Below are 20,013 nucleotides of genomic sequence, written 5' to 3' on the forward strand. Positions count from 1 at the left end.
ATATTAAAATTAAGAAGAGAGACATACATACAAACAAAAAGGGTTATTTACCTCCTAACATCCCTTGCCCACATTTTATGGTTTTGATGACTCTTTTTTATTTTTTTCTTTTTAATTTTATTTTGTTTGAAGCATGCTCATGATTAAATCTGTATGCTGGCTTATTTGAGTGACTGCTCTCTGATTGCAGTTTCCTCAGTCCTAGTTCTTCCTCTTCTTCTTCTTTTTTTTTTCTTTTCTTTTTTCTTCCCTTTCCTTCCTTTCTTTTTGGTTTAGAGAAGCCCTTTCAATATTTCCTTTAACCTGGGTTTTGTGTTGCTGTATTCTTCAAGTTTTTGTTTGTTGGGAAAAATTTTTATTTCCCCTTCTATTTTAAATGATATTCTTGCTGGATAGAGTATTCTAGGTTGCATATTTTTTCCTTTGAGCACTTTAAATATCTCTTGCCATTCCCTCCTGGCCTGTAGTGTTTCTGTAGAGAAATCAGCTGATATTCTTATGGGGGTTCCCTTGTAGGTAACATTCTGTTTTTCTCTTGCTGCCTTGAGGATCCTCTCTTTATCACTAACTTTTGCCATTTTTATTATGATGTGTCTTGGTGTGGGTCTGTTTGGGTTCAGTTTGTTTGGGGCCCTCTGTGCTTCTTGTATCTTGAATCCAGTATCCTTTAGACTTGGGAAGTTTCCATCGATAATATCTTCAAATATATTTTCCATTCCCTTATCTTTTTCTACTCCTTCTGGAATTCCTATTATGCGTAGATTGGGCCGCTTTATATTATCCCATAGGTCTCTTATATTGCTTTCCAGTTTTTTGATTCGGTTTTCTGTCTGTTGACCAGATTGAGTGATTTCCATTATTCTATCTTCCATATCACTGCTTCGTTCTTCTGCATTATTCATTCTGGTTTTTACTGCCCCTAGTTCAGTTTGCATCTCTGCAAATGAATGTTCTAGTTTTTCTTGGCTCCTCCTTATAATTTCTAGTTCCTTTCTGAGGGTATCTGCATTACTGTTCATATCTTCTCTTAATTCCTTCAGTATTTTCACTATTTCTCTTTTGAACTCCAGGTCTGTCTGACTGCAGAGATCTGTTTCATTGTTGACTGTTTTAGGTGAGTTCTCCTGTTGGTTTGACTGGGGGTGGTTTCTCAGCTTCTTCATCTTGCTTGTTGTTTTCTTTCTCCTGAGGGAGTTGTACTCTCCGTTATCGGGCAGTGTTTGCCTTGTCACTGCTGTGGAATATTTCCTGAGGGATGGCGTTGTTGGTCAATCTTTTTTGAGGCAGTGTGGCTTTTCTGGAGTGTTGATGGGGCTAACAGTGTTTCTTTGAAGCAAAGGAGGACTTCCTGAGGGCAGACAGGACTGGGAGGTCCACCCCACGATGGTAGCAGATTTCACTTGGTCATGCAGAGCTTGCTCTGGTGTTTTTAGGCTGGGGGGTTCTTGCAGGGGGTTGGCGGTGTTGGGCAGCTTCTCTTCAGGGTTGCATCACCCCCTGGGGGCTGGAGCAGCTATCTGGGTCACTGAGAACCTGAGAGGCTCTTCCCTAGGGCAGCCCAACTCAGAAGGACAGCCTGAGAATGTAGGCGGATCTTTTCACAGTCTGGCCGAGCTTGTTGCAGCTTTTCTGGGCTGCAGGGGCTCTTCCAGGGGGCTGGTGGTGCTGAGCAGCTATTCCTCCGGTGTGGGGCACCCCCTGGGGGCTTGGGCGGGTAGCAGGGCCGTTGGAGACCCAAGAGGCTCCTCCCCAGGGCAGCCCAACTCAGAAAAACCATCTGAGATCTTTTCCCGACTCGGCCAGGCTTGTTGCAGCTTTTTTGGGCTGCAGGGGGTCCTGCCTGGAGCTGGCAGTCCTATGCAGCTGGTCCACTAGAGCATCCCCTGGGGGCTTGGGTGGGTAGCAGGGCCGTTGGAAACCTAAGAGGTTCCTCCCCGGGGCAACCCGACTCAGAAAAACCTTCCGAGAATTAGGCCGATCTATTCACAGCCTGGCTAAGCTTGTTCTAGCTTTTCTGGGCTGCAGGCCTTTTCTCGGGGTCTGGTGGTGTTTGGTGCTGCTCTGTGGAAGTGTAGCCCCTCCAAAGGGCAAGCAGGCCTGTGCAGGGACAGCCCCTGCGGTGGTAGGCTTCAGGCAATTGTTGAGGCCAGCCCTCCTGGATGGCAGGCAGCCCCAGGTCCGGTGAGAGCGTAGGGCGTGGCGGGGGTGGGGGGAGGGGATGCACTGGGAAGCACAGCTTTCAGCTAGCTAGCGGGCCTGTAAGCTTGCTGTGGCGTGGGGGGTATTCTATGGGGACCCACCCCTTCTTCTCTCCCCTCCCCAGCACGGGCGCAGACCAGGCTCTTCTCCCAGGTTCCCTCTGATGCGGCTTTCCACTTCCCCGCTCCTAGAGTATTGCTCCCTTCCTCTGCGACAGCTTTGTTTTCCAGTCGCCCAGGCAGTCTCTGCCCCGTCAAATGGTTTCTAGACCTCCCAAGCAGTTTCCGCTCTGCCCCGCCCCCCTAGCCCGGGGACTAATCTCTGGAGCCGAGGTCTCGGTGCCCGGCCCCCCCCCCCAGGCGTCCCCCAGCCCTTTCTCAGGGATTAACCTTCGGAGGCGAGGTGTCAGTGCCCAGGCGTCCCCTGGCCCTTTCCCGGAGACTAATCTCTGGAGCCGAGGTCTCAGTGCCCAGCCCCCCCCCAGGTGTCCCCCGGCCCTTTCTCGGGGACTAACCTTCGGACGCGAGGTCTCGGTGCCCAGCCCCCCAGGCGTCCCCCGGCTCTTTCCCGGGGACTAACCTCTGGAGCCGAGGATTCGGTGCCCAGACCCCACCCAGGCGTCTCAATTTTTGGTGACTGTGCCCGTAGTTCAGATGGTCCGTAGGGTTCTTGATCGGCTTTTCCATACTCCAACTTACTGCTACACTCTTCTCTGCATCTGGGGATTCCTCTGGTTCGTTTGATCTTTCGCCCGGTAGGTGACTTTCCAGGGTGCGGGATCCCTTTCTCCTCCGCAGTTCCCTTTCGGGAGCATGCGTCCCACTCGGATTCACCTTCTCTCACTCTCCTCTTTTCTCCCGTTCTGCCCAATAATGTCACGAACTTCTTGCCGTTATTGGAGTTTAGGTTCCTCTGCCAGCGATTGGTTGCTGTTCTGTGCGAGTCATTTCTTCTGTAGATGTGCTTTTTCTGTTGTGTTTGTGGGAGAGGGCGAGCGTGTCCCCCTACTCCTCCGCCATCTTGTCCTCTCTCCACCCATGGCTTCTAAGTCATGCTGGATTGCCAGACTCTTACCAGACTCAGCTGGAGACTTAGCTGACCCCTGAACGACGGGGACTTATTTTAACCAATTGTATAGAGTCCAATGCACTTATTCTGCCATATCCAGTGACATCATTTTCAACTTGTAATTAGCATAAGCACCATGAAACTGTGCATGCTCCTTCTTATCCCTTCAAAGCTCCCAATACCCCTTCTCTCTCCCTGCTCCCCACCCCTCCCGGCCCCCTCCACCACTACGAATGTCTCCACTGGTGTGCGTTCCCTTGTCTGGCAAGCACGTGAACTCATTTTTGAAAAGCCCTAGTAGTCCTTGTGTTCTGACACTTCCCGTACAGAGTACATAAACAGCACTGCCCAGGCACCTCAGCACTGCCCAAGGACTTTATTTGATACGGTTTTGCCAGATTCTGTGTGCCCCTGCGGAAGAGTGGTAGCCGAATATCTGTCTGTTCCTGCTGTGTGCTGCTTGCCTGTCATTCCATGCGGATTGGCTTTTCAAGGACCACAGGGTACCCAAACTCGATCTCAAAGATTCTCAGTTTGTGAACAATGTGCTCAGGCCACATGAGTTTTCTGCAAAGGACTGAGAACTTGCTCCATTTTCAGGCTGTCCAGTTTTTTTGTTTTTCCTTTTCTGCTTGCATGCCTCATACACACCTTTCCTTGGCGATGACCAAGGTGGATGGCACATTTGCGAATGGATTATCTTAAGGCGACCATGCTCAAAAAGACTTTAAGGCAGAACCTGTACCAAAAGAAAGCTACCCTCTTAGACCTGTGTGTGTTGCATCACTCAATCGCTATTCCAAACTTGCCATTATTCCAAGCCTTCCAATATTTCTGGCTTTTGTTCACCTGTTTTGAAACGAGCTACATCCTGCACATGGCAATGGGACAGTGTCGTGTAGCCTTATGGAAACGGTTTTTCCATTTCCAGCAATCCCAGTTGTAGCACCAATTTGAGTACAGGCTAGCCATGAGATTTGCATTATGGTTTTGACTCATCAGCACCAGTGTTCTTTTTGTTTTTAATTGGTTAAGTCAAGCGATCTGAATAGCGTCCTAAGATTGCTATTCACCAATTGTGTTACCATGAGGATTTCACCTAAGTATTTTGTACAAACCTTTGATTTATTTTATTTCATTTTCTTTTGTTTTTTAGGGCTGCCCTGGGGGCACATGGAGGTTCCCAGGCCAGGGCTCAAATTGGAGCTGTAGCCGCTGGCTTACGCCAGAGCCATGGCAACAGGGGATTCTAGCCATGTCTGTGACCTACACCACAGCTCACGGCAATGCCAGATCCTTAACCCAGTGAGCCACGCCTGGGATGGAACCTGTGTCCTCATGGATGCTGGTCAGGGTCATTACCCACTGAGCCACGATGGGACCCTCTGCCCAAGCCTTTGGAGGGACCCTGTTCCCGGCTATCACCGACATCAGTCCAGTGAAACCAATTTTAGACTTTTGAACTCCAGATCTTTAAGAGAATAAATATGCATTGTTTCATGCCACCAAGTTTGTGGTAATTTGTTAAGAGCAGCCACAGGAAATGAAGACATCACCTTTTCCTGTTTCCCTGCTTTAAACAAGCCTCAGCTTAACACTATACCTAAATGGTTAACTCTTACTATGTCATCAGCACTTACGTGGAACTCAAACCCATCTTTAAGCCAGAAGTGCCATTAATGTATTCATATCTCTGACTACTTTGTGCTAAGAAAAATTTAAGTAAAACTGATTTAAAATGTAAGTAAACTTCAGGAGTTCCCCAGAGTTTGCTCAGAGGAAACAAATCTGACAAAGCACCCGTGAGGATGCAGGTTTGATCCGTAACCTTCCTCAGTGGGTTAAGCATCTGGCATTGCTGGTGAGCTGTGGTGTAGGTGACAGAAGCAGCTTGGATCCCGAGTTGCCATAGCTGTGTTGTAGGCTGGCAGCTACAGCTCTGATTTGTCCCCTAGCCTGGGAACTTCCAAATGCTGCAGATGTGGCCCTAAAAAGACCAAAAAATACAATACAATACAATACAATACAATACAATGCAATACAATACAATGCAATACGATAAAAAATAAATAAAATGTAAGTAAACTTCAGAGCAAACCACTTGGCTCACTTCACACGAAATGGAAAGGCAAGGTTTGAGGTGCTATGGGGAACATTTTGTCTTAGTGCCATAATATAATCTCTGTGTGCCTCAGGATTATGTTTAATAGCAAAGTGCACAAAGACATTTATAACAGTTTCAAAGCAGAACAGAAGTCCTATTCTGTGGTCCCAACTGTGACAGCAAATAGGCCCTGTCATGAACCGCTCATAAATTCTTGAGTACAGTTGTTTTGAAAGCAAAGTTCACCTGCAATTGTGGGAAAAAAAAAAAGGAGCAAAAGTTTTAAATTTTGATGAAGGTCCATTCATCTATTTTTATTAGTTTGTATTTTTTGTGTCCTAAGAAATCTTTGCCCACCCTAAGGTGTGAAGATTTGGTCCTATGTCTTCTTCGAAAAGTTGAATAAGTTTCGTTTAGTTTTTTTTGTTTTTGCTTTGGCCATGCCTGTGGCATGCGGAAGAACCCGGGCCAGGGATCGAACCCATGTGACCGGAGCCCCAGCAGGGACAACACCAGAGCCTCCATCCACTGAGCTAGCAGCGAACTCCTAAGGTCTTTGGTCTTTACGTTCCGCTTTAGGAGCGTGGCGGTGGGGACCACCACCTCTCGGGGAGCAGGCGCGAGAGCTGTCTCTTTGTACTTCTGGCCTTTCTTTCAATCGCCACCGTAAGCTGATGGTTCCAAGTCCGTCCGTGGAGTCCAGACCCCTCCTCTGCTCCAGACGCGTGAAGCCAACTGCCTCCAGCATACTACCCCCTGCTGGTTCACAGGCACCAGGAACACATCCTCGCCCCCCACAGCCCTGCTTCTCCCCAGGGCCGCCGTCTCCGCGAAGGTCCAGAGGCCCAGCTCTCCCCAGGGGCTCCGGGTTCCAGAAGTGCAGATGGAGACCAGCTGACCCCAGTGTCTAAAGAAGATGCCACTGCACTGAGAATGGGAGAGAGGCCCTCTGCAGGCCTGTTCCTGCCCTCCCCCAACCCTCATCCACATTTCAATGGGTTTGGGGGACGAGTCTGGGGGCCGAAGAGTTTCGCCCATCGCTAAGGACCCTTCTCGAGCGCCCTGTCTATGCACAGCTCCCCAGCCCAGACCATCCTCCCCTGGGCGGTGAGGGATGCCCCCTGCTGCCCTGCCACCTCCTTCTCTGGGCCCATCCTTTGTGTGCTGCACCCTTGCCGTGTGCGCCCCCTTGTGGATGCGTCCCGAACTGCGTCTCACATCTGTTCTGCCTCCAGGGTGGCTCTGCAGGTTTTTTTGTTTTTTCTTTTTTTTTTCCTTTTCTTTTTTCTTTTTTATGGCTGCACCCACAGCATATAGAAGTTCCCAGGCTAGGGGTCGCATTGGAGCTACATCTGCTGGCCTTCGCCATGGCCACAGCGACGTGGGATCTGGGCCATGTCTGTGAACTACACCACAGCTCGTGGCAATGCCGGATCCCTGACTCACTGATCAAGGCCGGGGATCAAACCCACATCCTCATGGGTGCTAGTTGGGTTCATTTCTGCTACACCACAATGGGAACTCCAGCTGCTCTGCCCTTTGATTCAGGCCCTCGCCTCACACAGCCGCGAATAGGACAACTGGGGGTCCGGGCTGACCCCTCCGAATTATTCCCTACTTCTTTGCAAAAGGGATTTTGAAAGAAACACAAACGTGGCCAAGCCACACCAACTTCGGTGGCTGTCCCAGGCTTCAGGATGAAGCTCAGGCCTCCACCTAGCAGGCGAGGTCCCTGGAGAGCTGGTCCCTGTTGTAGGTTGACTTGTGCCCCATCAAAAATAACCATAAAAAAAAAATTAAAAAAAAGGTCTGCTGACGTTCTGACCCCCAGCCTCTCAGAATGTGAGCATGTATGGACATAGGGCATTTACAGAAGTAGTCCAGTTGAACGAGGTGCCTTGGGTGGGCCCTAATTCAATACGCCTGGTGTCCTTATGAAAAGGAGAGATTTGGCCCCAGCGATGGACATGCACAGAAGCAAGACAGGGGAAAGGCCCACAGAGGGAAGAGGGGCAAAGAGGGGTGCATCTCTGAGGCAAGGGGCACCAAGGGTGCAGGCAAACACCAGACGCTGGGAGAAGCAGGGGCAGATTCTCCTTGAGAGGCTTCAGAGGGACCGCGGCCTCACTGGCACTTGGATGTGGACTCTGCCTCCAGCAGGTGGGACAGTGGATCCCTGTAGCTCTAAGTCGCCCGGTGTTGGGTGCTTTGTTACAGCAGCCCTAGAGGTGAATGCAACCCTCCCCGCTCTCATCTCCTGCTCGCACAGGCTCCGTGAGGGTCCCAGGTGTACCCTCTCTCACCGGTAGGAGTGCCTCCTGCCATGTCCGTGCTTCTGGGCGGCGGCAGGTGGGGGCCACCAAAGCCCCAAGTGTGGCTCGCCCTCTTGCAAACAGTCATAAAAACGGGTGTGCAGGCTCAGGCATGCAGCGTTTCGCCCCTCGCTTGGCAGCATAAAATGGGCCTTGGACTTGGACCTCTTCCTGATCCAGAGCCACCTCGCCTATGCCAGCATCATCGCCTTGTGTGGGAATACGCCTCCCTGTTTCAGGTTCAAAAACTGCTCTTTCGCCCTTGATTGAAGTGTGGGCATCGTGTGGCCCTTGGCCTACCGTAGCGTTCAATTTGTCCTCTGCGGGGAGGGGATGGGGTGTTTCTACTGCTGCACAGGAGGGATGCAGGTAGACCAGTCGCCCTCCCTGGGCCATCAGGGGAGAGGGACTGGCCGTGGAGGACCAGCGCCCACTAGTGGAGTTGATCTTGCTCTTGCTCAGCCCCACTGCCCCCTGGGGTGGTGCTGGCTTCCTGGGGGTGATGGGCTGACTGAGTTGCCGGCCATTGTCTGGCCACATGGGCACAAATGTGACGCGGATAATCTCCCTGGTAAGAGGGAGGAGCTGGGGCAATGGGCAAGAGCAGCGTAGGAGGGTGGGTGCTAAAAGGGTGGGGAAATTCTCCCTGGTCCTTGGCCAGCTAGGGCTTCCATGCCATCCGCTGTCTCCTTCATCCCTTTCAGCCTCTGCTGCTTTGGCTGGCTCTCCAGTGTCTTCAGATAGCCTGAAAAAGGCCTCGCAAGGGGTTGTGATCCTTCTGTGTAGGAATGCTGGCCTGAGAGGAGCCACTCCTCTATCAGCAGCCAGAACTACTTCCAGGTGAATTAAAAACCATTTTGGGGGGTCCTATTACAAATCCCCGTGAGATTTTGCTTGGCTTTGCTTTAACTGTGCAGCTGAATTTGGGGCAAGATCAAGATTCTTACAGTGTTAACTATTCCCACCCAGGAGGTATGCCTCTGCATGCATTTATTCTGGCCTAGATTTGTATCTCTAATTGGAACAGAGAAAACACCACCAGGCTTTCCAGTCCCCTCAGTGCAGAAATGATAGGATTTAACCTGGGATGGTGTTGCAGGATTCTTGTACAGAGAGGCGGGATACTGAGGCTTTTTGCCAGGAAGCAGCGTTTATTTGGGCTGGCACTGGCTCAGCAAATTGATATCCAAAGGCGGAACCCCAAACACAGTGGGGTGCTGTTGTATACACCCTCGCTTATCTTTTTTTTTTTACACTTTGGTCCCTTTGTCCCCCTTAGAAGAGGACCTACATTCTGCAGTTCTGGTTGGATGGTCTGTGTTACAAAGTTGCACATGGATACTGATGACGTCTTGCTGCGGCAGAGGTACACACGTGCACACAGATGCTGGTTAGGCCATGTTGCCTTCCCTTTGTTCTGGGAGGGCCCTTCCCACAGCAGAGGACAGGAACTGAGCCTTGAGGAAACCATGCAGTTATGTGGCCAGGGCAGAAAGCAGATCCAGAAAAAGAGGGCACAGATGTTGCTGTGGGAGAACCAGGATCCCGGGCTCACGGCCTATGAGGATGGTGAAACCAAGTGCTCCCTTGCACAGTGGCAGCTGGTGGGACACAAGCAGCATCTCAGCACACACGCACTTGCCCAGTGGTGGTGTCTGTGGTCAGTGTGGATCCTTAAGGGGGTAACTTTCTCCCAAAGGGAAACCTCAGCTTTGCCAGTCATGTGGCCCAGGACCGGATACCGCTCTGGCGGAAGCCATGGGTGCAGAAGGGAGTGTGCTCAGCGAGAGAGACAGCTGGGCAGCCCAGGAGCCCTCCCACATGGTGCCCAGGGCAGACAGGCTGGGGAGATATCAGCATCTTGCTGAGCACACATGGTCATGGGCATCACTCTCTGAAGCAGGGCCAGTCTCACAAGCACATGCAACCCAAGGAGTCACATAGGACTCCACTGCCGAAGGGTTCTACAAGCCACGTGGCCCCCCTGCTCTGCAGGAATCTGTCCTTATCAGGATGTAGGACTCTACGTGACTTTGGAGAAAAATCTGAACAGAAACTCTAGGTTCCTGTAAGGGCCCAGATTAATGTACACCCCGGTCCCTACACAGAGTAGCAGAAGACTGGAGCCTTTAGCATTCAGAAGAGGAATTCAGAGAGCCTGCTCTGAGGCCAGGGATGGCTCCCTCCCGTCCCATGGTGAGCAGGCCCTGGGGGATGGTGCACTCTGACCCCGCCGTGTCCTTGCTGAGGGTTTCCTTGCCCATTGATGCTTTTGATAACAGCAATTCTTCTTCCATGAGGTAGACAGGGATTCTCAACCACCCCTTCTGCTGTCTTCATCAAGGATCCTTCCAGATAGTTCTCCATCGGACACCTGCTTCCATAGACTCTCCCATGCACACTGGAAGAGCTGCCCTGGTGTGGAACAGGAACACAATGGACAGGGGGCCTCCCCTGCCTGCTGAGAGAAGCATGTGGGAGCAATGTCATATACCTTCCTGACAGTGCCCCGTGCTTACCTGTGAATGAGGGGAAGGAGTTTTAAGAGTTATCAGATAAGGTCCCAGCCAGCAGAGAGGTCCTGGTTGGGGACTGGGGCATAGGTAAGCCATCCGAGTTCAGTCACAGCCCCAGAGATCAGAGCTCATTCCAGGGTAGGAAGTGATCCAAGGGCATAAGCATGCAGAGCCTTGCTTTGGAGTTGGATACAAACCAAGAGAGTGAACTAGAATGCTCTCTGGAGGGAGCAGCAGAGTCAAATGAGTTCTTTGAAGATAAAGGGGACTGGTCTTTTCCCTGGGTGAAAGCAGACATGATGAAACATAGGGATGGATTTATCCTGTAATGATTAATGTAAGGAGGGCACACTGCCTGCCAATTACGTGCCGTTTTGCTTAAGTGCCTTAACGATAAGATAAGAAAGAAAAGACATATAGAAGGCACAGGCTGAGCTGGAAAGCTGGTTGTTTGTGGCTTCTGCTGAGATGGCCATGGGATTCCAGGCTCCCCTGCCGATGCTCGCTGGACTGCTGCTCTGCCTGTGCGTGGTCGTACCCTGGGCCGAGGGCGGGAAGGTGCTCGTGGTCCCCATGGAGGGCAGCCACTGGCTCAGCATGCGGAAGGCCGTGCAGGAGCTCCATGCCAGAGGCCACCAAGCAGTGGTCCTTTCGCCAGAGGTGAACATGCACATCAAGGCAGAGGACTTTTTCACTGTGAAAAGCTATGCCACTCCCTACACCCAGGACGAATTTGATGACCTCATGGTGCGCCATCTTCATCTGCTTTTTGAAAAAGCAAATTTTCTAACAATGTTTTGGACGACGATGGTATCTTTGAAAAAAGTGTTTTTGATGTTTGAAAGGTCTTGTGAGGAGCTATTAAATAACAAGGACCTGATCAGGGACCTGAACGCCAGTTCCTTCGACGTGGTTTTAACGGATCCTGTCTACCCCTGCGGGGCCGTGCTGGCTAAGTACCTGTCCATTCCTGCTGTGTTCTTTTTGCGCTCTCTTCCGTGTGACATAGATTTTGAGGGCACAGCATGCCCAAACCCTTTCTCGTATGTTCCGAGATTATTAACGATGAATTCAGACCACATGACATTCTTTCAAAGGGTCAAGAACATGCTCTACCCTCTGGCCCTGAAGTACATTTGCCATGTTTTTGTCACTCCTTATGCCCAAATGGCTTCCAAGCTTCTGCAGAGAGAGGTGTCGCTGGTGGATGTCTTGAGCTCTGCATCCGTGTGGCTCTTCAGAGGAGACTTTGTGATGGATTACCCCCGGCCAGTCATGCCCAACATGGTCTTCATTGGGGGTATAAACTGTGCCAACAGGAAGCCATTGTCTCAGGTCCGTATTGATGCGTTTCTTCGGTCAGTGTTTCAAGTGGGACACATTCAAAACCCCCTTACTTCCAGGTGCTTACTTATCTACTGAGATTTCTAAAAATTTCTGCCTCTCATTCTCCTTCAAACAGCCTTTGGTGAGGTGAATTGTTAAAGTGCCTGCAGCAGTGTAGTAAAGGTTTCCAATGGCCACGGAGAGGAATGACAGTCGGGGTTGAAGGTCTGTAATCGGACTAACAAGCAAAGGTGCCATTCTACCAAGACTGTCCTTTTGCACCGGTTGTAGGATTTTCTCCAGCTAGGTAGGAGCAGAGAACTTGATCTGTGAGCCCAGCCCTCAGGGGTTTTTACTTGAGGGTGTTCATTGGAGGGATGAAAGACCGAGGTAATTAATTGCATTGGTTGACCCGAATGTGCTGAGTGATCTTGTGTTGGAAGGGATTGAGGTGTGGTCACAGGAGACCTACCACGCAAAGGAAGCAGAAGTTTCAGGGAGGTCGATTAAATTAAGTGGAAGTGAGACACCTCTGGAGAGAGAAGCTGGGGTCTCTGTGATGAGAGAAGGAAATAATTGAGTGCAGCTTTTCAGAGAAGGAGTTGTGCTGATGAGAAATCTTCTGACCAGGAGTTGGTGTCTGGAGTATGCTGTAGGGCTGTAGCAGAGTTGGATGGCATGTCAGATGGGTCTTCTACGTGGGACACGGAAGGCATCAAATGATGGTAGTGTGAGCTAGAGAGGAGATGCAACGGAGCCCATCAATGCAGTGAAGGTGGGGGCAGTGACCGTGAGAAGTGGGTCTCAAAGAGGAAAGTTTTGTAGGAGAGGCTGCCTACATTAGCAAACCTACCCCACCAGGAGCCACCACACCCCAAGTTTCCACGATGGGAACTACTGCTTTCCTCACCATTTCAGAGTCTTCTCACATTGAGCCTGAATATTTGGGTGCAGTTGAAGTAGGCCTCTTAGGGACAGGATTTGTTTCGTAATCCATTAAGGGAGCCATCTTTTTTGCCCAGATAGGTCATCTTCGCTGAATTTATATTAAATTCTATGACCTTAGATTTCATAGTTTTCATATCCTTACTTTTGTATCTCTCTTTGTTAATGTGTGTATTATGGCAAAGGACTCAAGCTTTTCAATTTTCTTTTTGGTTCACCCCACAAGGGATCTATTTTCCTCGGTTTTCTTCTTTCTTTATGCAACTCAGTTGTCCAATTATAAACTACACATGTTATCTATTAGGTTTGTAAATAGTGAAAAGAAGGAAGGCATTTAAAAAGTAATCGGAACCCTTTTTAGTTTTTGTATGTGACTATAGTCTGTAGAGTGAGCTGTGTTGGTTCGAGTCGTCACATCCATTTTTCTTACTTAATGTCATTGGGTGGGTGACCTAACCACTCTGGCCTTGAGGAATCACAGCGAAGACCCAATAGATATTGTTTATTTTCCTTCTGTTGAAAGTGCGGAGCAGGACAAGGTTTGTCACCTAGAGGCACTCAGTTGTGTTTGTGCCAATTTATTTATTACAGGGAATGTGATGTACATGGAAATCCTCCAGTATTATACGTGATAAGCACACCATTATCATTTCTGTTCCACTAAATTGTGTTTTACTTTGGAATTTTGTCACTCTTATTTATTTGGTTTGGTTTACCCTTGGATGCGACTCCGTTAAGCGATTATGGCACATTTTCTCAAAGCATGAGACATTAAAGTCTAAATCTTTTAGATGTTTGTTTCTTCTCCTTCTTAAGATTTATGACAGGTGGAATCATTGTTTGGTCTTCTCAAAGAAATAAGTTTTGTATGGGCTTATTCTTTTTTACTGTTTCCATTTTCGATTTCATTGATTCAGCTTATTTTTTTTTAATTAGTGGTTTCATCTTTCCTTTGGAGTTTTGATAATTGTTTTTCTACTTTCCTTAGGTAGACATTAAGCTCCTTTCTGTTTTCTTAACAAGGAAGACTTGAAGGTCATAAACATAACATCTTCTAGATGTCTTAGGTTTGGGTATAAATCACTCCCATTTTCTTTCCTTTTTTGAATGTCACTCCAGACTTGTTTTCACTCACCACCGTGTGCTGATGGTTGCAAGTCCATCTGTGCAGTCCAGACCCCTCCTCTGCTCCGGACTTGTCATCTGCCTTGAACATATCTCCCTGGTGTTTCACAGGCACCAGGAACACATGCTCCTCCCTCCCCACAGCCCCACTTCTCCCCAGGGCTCCCGTCTCTGTGAAGCTAACACCATCCTCCCAGAGGTGCAGCTCTCCCCAGGGGTTCCAGGTTCCAAGTACCTATGTTGTAGCCTAACACATGATCTATCCTGGACTCTGTCCCATGTGCACGTGAAGGAATGTGTAGGCTACTAGTTTTGGGTGGAATGTTCTGTTAAGTCTAATAGGTCTAATGTGTTGTTTAGGGTCAGGGTTTCCATAGTTTTCTGTCTGAAGGACATGTCCATTCACGTATGTGGGGTTCAAAAGTACCCTAGTATTGTTGTTTACTGATTACTGTCCACTTCGCCTTTCGTGTGTGCTAATATTTTCTTTTTGTATTTAGGTGCTCCTACGTTGGGGCCATATATTTTTACAATGGTTACATTTTATTCCTGGATTGATCCCTCGATCATTAGGGAGTGTCCTTCTTTGTCTTTTGTCATGGTCTTTTTCTCAAAGTCTTTTTTTTTCCTCTGGTGTAAGAGTACGACCCCAGATATTTGATTTCTGTTTGCACGGAATACTTTTTCCATCCCTCCACTTTCAGTCTGCATGTGTCTTTAGATCTGAAGTGAAGACATGTCTAGGTCCTGTTTTTGTATCATTTTAGCTACTCTGTGTCTTTCTGTTGAAGCATTTAGTCCATGTACAGTTAAAGTAACTATTTGGAGTTTTTGTTAATAGTTCTTTTTTGTTCCTTCTCCTTTTGCTTTTCTCTAGTCATTTGAAGACTGACTTTGGTGTTATGGATGGGTTTCTTTCTCTTTTTCCGTATCACAGATTTTTGGTTTGTGGTTACCATGAGGTTTCTATATAGCAGTCTGTATATATGTGATGGTCAGTTGTTGATCTCCTAAGGTCAGACACATGTTAACAACACTGTATGTTTACTCTCCGTCCACAATTTATTGTTTTGACATCGTATTTCACATATTTTTTATTTTGTGTATCCCTTAAATACTTACCGTGGATGTAGACGATGTTTTACAACTTTTGTCTTTTAATCTTTTTGTTCACTCAATACATGGTTGATATGTATAGTATGTATTTGCCTTTACCAATGAAATTTTTCCTCTTGTAATTTTGATATTTCTAGTTGTGCACGTTTCCACTTAGAGGCCACCCTTTCACATTTCTCATAAAGCTGGTTTTGTGGTGCTCAACTCTTAGCTTTCCCTTGTCTGCAAAACTTTTAGTCTCTCCTTTGACTCAATCTGAGTGAAAGCCTTGCCAGCTAGAGCACTTTTGGCTGTAGGTTTTTCGCTTTCATCCTTTAGATACACAGGGCCACTCCCTTCTGGCCTGTCGAGTTTCTGCCAAAAAATCAGCTGATAAACTTATGAGTTGGTTGTGGGGCCGGGAGTGTCCCAAAGCCTGTGCTGTCCTGCTGGGAGGTGGGGCAAGGGCCCATGGGATCTCTGGGCTAGTGCTGGCGCACTGGTAGGTGGGCCTGGGTCCTGGGCCTTCTGGTGGACAAGCCAGGTCTTGGGCCTTCTGGTGGATGGGGCCAGACCCCAGGTGACTGGGGACTCAGGGGATCCTAAGGCAGTTGGCCGTGGGTGCGTCTCTGTTCCTACTCAGCTAGCTCCTTGGCCTGGGGTACCCCAGTACTGGTGTTCACAGGTTAGTATTACTAGGGCTGATAAATAAGCAAGAGGGAGAGTCCAAAATGGCGCTTTCTAGCACCAGAGTCATCAGAGTAGAGTGGAGCTCCCCAAATGGCTCTTGCCAGTGTCGATATCCCCAGGATGACCTCCAGTTGCCTCGTGGCTCTCAGGGAGGCTCCCCGAGGTCAGCAGGTGGATCTGACCCAAGCTCCTTTCAGACTTCGCCTTGTGCCCTGTGCCCAGGAATGTACAATATTTTGTGTGCATCTTTTCAGAGTGAAGTCCCCTTAGATAGCTCCATCCTAACAAGGCTTATTTCTGATTGGGACACAAGTTGCATAGTAATGGGAGGAACGAGTTTTATAAGTAACTAGTGAGTCCAAAATTCAGCTGTATAGGCTAAAGATGGAGAGGATCCTATTTCGTTGATGAGGTCTTGGACTATTTCCCAGAGTGTAGTCTATGAGATTGCTGACTATAGTGATTGGTGGCAGTTGAAATCATCCTGAAAAGGGTTACAGAAGAGTGGGAGCAGAGGAGATGAATCTGTGTTTGCTGAGCAAGTAGGATGAAAAAGTGGAATTAGACATTCCTAAAGAGGCAAGGATTTGGGTGAGTGACTTTCCAGGATGAAAAAGGACTTCCTCCCTGGAGACAGAAGAGTGGACTCCTGGGGGAAAGAAGGCTGATTCTTGATGGTTATTTGAAGAAAGTACTCTCTCTTCTGAAGGCTGCTGTATGCGATAAGGTAGCGTAAAAACTGTTAAGAGTGGAGCTGTAGCGGGAAGGTGCTTGGCTATTTGGATTCTCCTGCGATGACCACAGGTCTGCAGGTCTCTTGGGGCTCACAGCAACAGGCCTCTCCCTGCTTGGTGTTTTCAGTGGGAATTCCATGGAGGGATCCGGTGCAAGGGACTTCAGATGGTCATTTTTGCCCCAGAGGAAATAGATTTCTTCCGCTCTGAGAGTCCATTCTACATTGTCCCAGGAAGGAGGAATCTGATAAACAGGCCAACCAACAGCAGTGTGACTTTTCTGAGCCAAGACATTGAAAAAAGAGTTTCCAATTTTGGAAAGTCTTTACAGAAACTATGTTTTATTTCTGGAAAAGGGAAATTTCCCACTTAGCAGTACTAACCTAGAATACATCAGAACTGAAGGCCGTCTTTGCCGTCAACCATGATCACTACCCAGAGCTGTCAAAGACCCATGACTTCTAAGTCATGCTGGATTGCCAGACTCTTACCAGACTCAGCTGGAGACTTAGCTGACCCCTGAACGACGGGGACTTATTTTAACCAATTGTATAGATTCCAATGCACTTATTCTGCCGTATCCAGTGACATCATTTTCAACTTGTAATTAGCATAAGCACCATGAAACTGTGCACGCTCCTTCTTATCCCTTCAAAGCTCCCAATACCCCTTCTCTCCCTGCTCCCCACCCCTCCTGGCCCCCTCCACCACTATGAGTGTCTCCACTGGTGTGCGTTCCCTTGTCTGGCAAGCACGTGAACTCATTTTTGAAAAGCCCTAGTAGTCCTTGTGTTCTGACACTTCCCGTACAGAGTACATAAACAGCACTGCCCAGGCACCTCAGCACTGCCCAAGGACTTTATTTGATACGGTTTTGCCAGATTCTGTGTGCCCCTGCGGAAGAGTGGTAGCAGAATGTCTTTTCCTGCTGTGTGCTGCTTGCCTGTCGTTCCAGGTGGATTGGCTTTTCAAGGACCACAGGGTACCCAAACTCGATCTCAAAGATTCTCAGTTTGTGAACAATGTGCTCAGGCCACATGAGTTTTCTGTAAAGGACTTAGAACTTGCTCCATTTTCAGTCTGTCCAGTTTTATTGTTTTTCCTTTTCTGCTTGCATGCCTTATACACACCTTTCCTTGGCGATGACCAAGGTGGATGGCACATTTGCGAATGGATTATCTTAAGGCGACCATGCTCAAAAAGACTTTAAGGCAGAACCTGTACCAAAAGAAAGCTACCCTCTTAGACCTGTGTGTGTTGCATTACTCAATCGCTATTCCAAACTTGCCATTATTCCAAGCCTTCCAATATTTCTGGCTTTTGTTCACCTGTTTTGAAATGAGCTACATCCTGCACATGGCAATGGGACAGTGTCGTGTAGCCTTATGGAAACGGTTTTTCCATTTCCAGCAGTCCCAGTTGTAGCACCAATTTGAGTACAGGCTAGCCATGAGATTTGCATTATGGTTTTGACTCATCAGCACCAGTTTTTTTATGTTTTTAATTGGTTAAGTCAAGCGATCTGAATAGCGTCCTAAGAATGCTATTCACCAATTGTGTTACCATGAGGAATTCACTTAAGTATTTTGCCAAAGCCTTTGATTTATTTTATTTTTGTCTTTTAGGGCTGCCCTGGGGGCACATGGATGTTCCCAGGCCAGGGGTCAAATTGGAGCTGTAGCCGCTGGCCTACGCCAGAGCCATGGCAACAGGGGATTCTAGCCATGTCTGTGACCTACAGCACAGCTCACAGCAACGCCAGATCCTTAACCCAGCGAGCCACGCCCGGGATGGAACCTGCGTCCTCATGGATGCTGGTCAGGGTCATTACCCACTGAGCCACGATGGGACCCTCTGCCCAAGCCTTTGGAGGGACCCTGTTCCCGGCTAACACCGACATCAGTCCAGTGAAACCAATTTTAGACTTTTGAACTCCAGATCTTTAAGAGAATAAATATGCATTGTTTCATGCCACCAAGTTTGTGGTAATTTGTTAAGAGCAGCCACAGGAAATGAAGACATCACCTTTTCCTGTTTCCCTGCTTTAAACAAGCCTCAGCTTAACACTATACCTAAATGGTTAACTCTTACTATGTCATCAGCATTTACGTGGAACTCAAACCCATCTTTAAGCCAGAAGTGCCATTAATATACTCATATCTCTGACTACTTTGTGCTAAGAAAAATTTAAGTAAAACTGATTTAAAATGTAAGTAAACTTCAGGAGTTCCCCTCATGGCTCAGAGGAAACAAATCTGACTAGCACCCATGAGGACACAGGTTTGAAGCCTAGCGTTGGTCAGTGGGTTAAGCATCTGGCATTGCTGTGAGCTGTGGTGTAGGTGACAGAAGCAGCTCGGATCCCGAGTTGCCATAGCTGTGGTGTAGGCTGGCAGCTACAGCTCCGATTTGACCCCTAGCCTGGGAACTTCCAAAGGCTGCAGGTGTGGCCCTAAAAAGACAAATAAAATAAAATAAAAAATAAAATAAAATAAAATAAATAAAATAAAATAAATGTAAGTAAACTTCAGAGCAAACTACTTGGCTCACTTCAAATGAAATGGAAAGGCAAGGTTTAAGGTGATATGGTGAACATTTTGTCTTAGCACGATAATATAATCACTGTCTGCCTCAGGGTTATGTTTAGTAAATAGCAAAACGCACAAAGTTATTTATAACAGTTTTAAAGTAAAACAGAAGTCTTATTCTGTGGTCCCAACTGTAACAACAAATAGGCCTTGTCATGAACGGTTTATAAACTCTTGAGTACAGTTGTTTTGAAAGTAAAGTTCACCTGCTATCGTCAAAAAAAAAAAAAAAAAAAAAAAGAGAGAGAGAACATCCTTCTATTCCTCGAAATGTGCTGGAATTTAAATGTGGATCGGAATCACCTGGGGTCAATGCGCAGCAGCTCCTCTTTGCCATTTATTATCAGGGACTTTAACTCTCCGTCTTCGTCCACTTCTACCCTCTCTCGGCCATTCTCAATGATTCGCTTGGTGGTGATCTTTTTGCCATTAATGATTTCGGTGGAAGTCGACACGGATTTAAAGGTGCCCCTCCCACCACCGCCACCACCACAAGACATGGAGAAGGAAGAAAGGCCCCCATTCCCCAAGGAAGCAAAGGAAGTAAATCCTGTATCAAAAGAAGAAACACCACCTCTGAATGCTGGAAATTCACTGAAGGTGGAGAAAAGGGGTGCAGACCCTCTGTTTCTGCTCACTCGGGAGCTCCTCCGACCCCCCATAATGTTCTCAAGAGGGTCTGGGAAGAAGTCAAAGGAAAACGGGTCCCAGCCCCCGAAGAACTCCCTGAAGACCTCGGCCGGGTCGCGGAAGCTGAAGACGCCCTCAGAGGGGCGTTCGAAGGGCCTGCCGCCGCCGCGGCCCTCCACTCCCGCCGCGCCGCAGCGGTCGTAGACGTCCCTTTTCTTGGCGTCGGACAAGACCTCGTAGGCCTGGGCCACCTGTTTGAACCTCCTCTCCGCCTCCTCCTTGTTCTCAGGGTTTTTGTCCGGGTGCCACTTGAGGGCCAGCTTGCGGTAGGCCTTCTTGATGGCCTCGGACGAGGCCTGGCGGGGCACGCCCAGCACCTCGTAGTAGTCCACCATGCCGGGCGGCCAGGCTCGGCCCAGGGGCCTCGGGCAAGGCGAGCGCGGCGCCGGCAGCTGGGGGCGCGGGCAGGCCGGGCCGCCCGCGAGGAGCGCGCCTTGTGACGAAGCCCGAGTCTCATTGGCCGAGGCCGCGCGCCCAGAACGCAAAACGCACGTCCCAGGGCGAGGCCCCGCCCACTCGCCCCGCCCCGCCCACTCGCCCCGCCCACTCACTCGCCCCCACCCACTCGCTCCGCCCACTCACCCGCTCCGCCCACTCGCCCCACCCGCTCGCCCCGCCCAC

General features: G+C 48.8%; 2 protein-coding genes across 5 annotated transcripts in view; one reads left to right on the top strand and one right to left on the bottom strand.

Annotated features, from left to right (window-relative positions):
• UGT1A6 (UDP glucuronosyltransferase 1 family, polypeptide A6) overlaps window positions 1–20,013 on the top strand; it is an 80,337-nt gene that overhangs the window by 39,656 nt on the left and 20,668 nt on the right. Inside the window, exon 1 of one of the 4 annotated variants that reach the window (XM_005672293.2) lies at window positions 10,612–11,534. The exons of 2 other annotated variants lie outside the window; for them this stretch is intronic. In XM_005672293.2, coding sequence (XP_005672350.1) covers window positions 10,668–11,534 — 867 coding nt within the window. In that variant the 5' untranslated portion in view covers window positions 10,612–10,667. Of the gene's footprint in view, window positions 1–10,611; window positions 11,535–20,013 lie in introns of those variants that run through there. One more of the 4 variants, XM_013984602.2, reaches the window with a different exon arrangement.
• Window positions 18,904–19,918, bottom strand: DNAJB3 (DnaJ heat shock protein family (Hsp40) member B3). Its single transcript, XM_021074720.1, has one exon. The coding sequence runs from the start codon at window positions 19,725–19,727 to the stop codon at window positions 19,002–19,004; it is 726 nt and encodes a 241-aa protein (XP_020930379.1). The 5' UTR covers window positions 19,728–19,918; the 3' UTR covers window positions 18,904–19,001.

Source organism: Sus scrofa, chromosome 15 (genome assembly GCF_000003025.6).
Source record: "Sus scrofa isolate TJ Tabasco breed Duroc chromosome 15, Sscrofa11.1, whole genome shotgun sequence".
NCBI lineage: Eukaryota > Metazoa > Chordata > Mammalia > Artiodactyla > Suidae > Sus > Sus scrofa.

Bases quoted from the DNA above. Each gene is read 5' to 3' on its own strand.
- DNAJB3 (XM_021074720.1), bottom strand. From the start codon at position 19,727: ATGGTGGACTACTACGAGGTGCTGGGCGTGCCCCGCCAGGCCTCGTCC.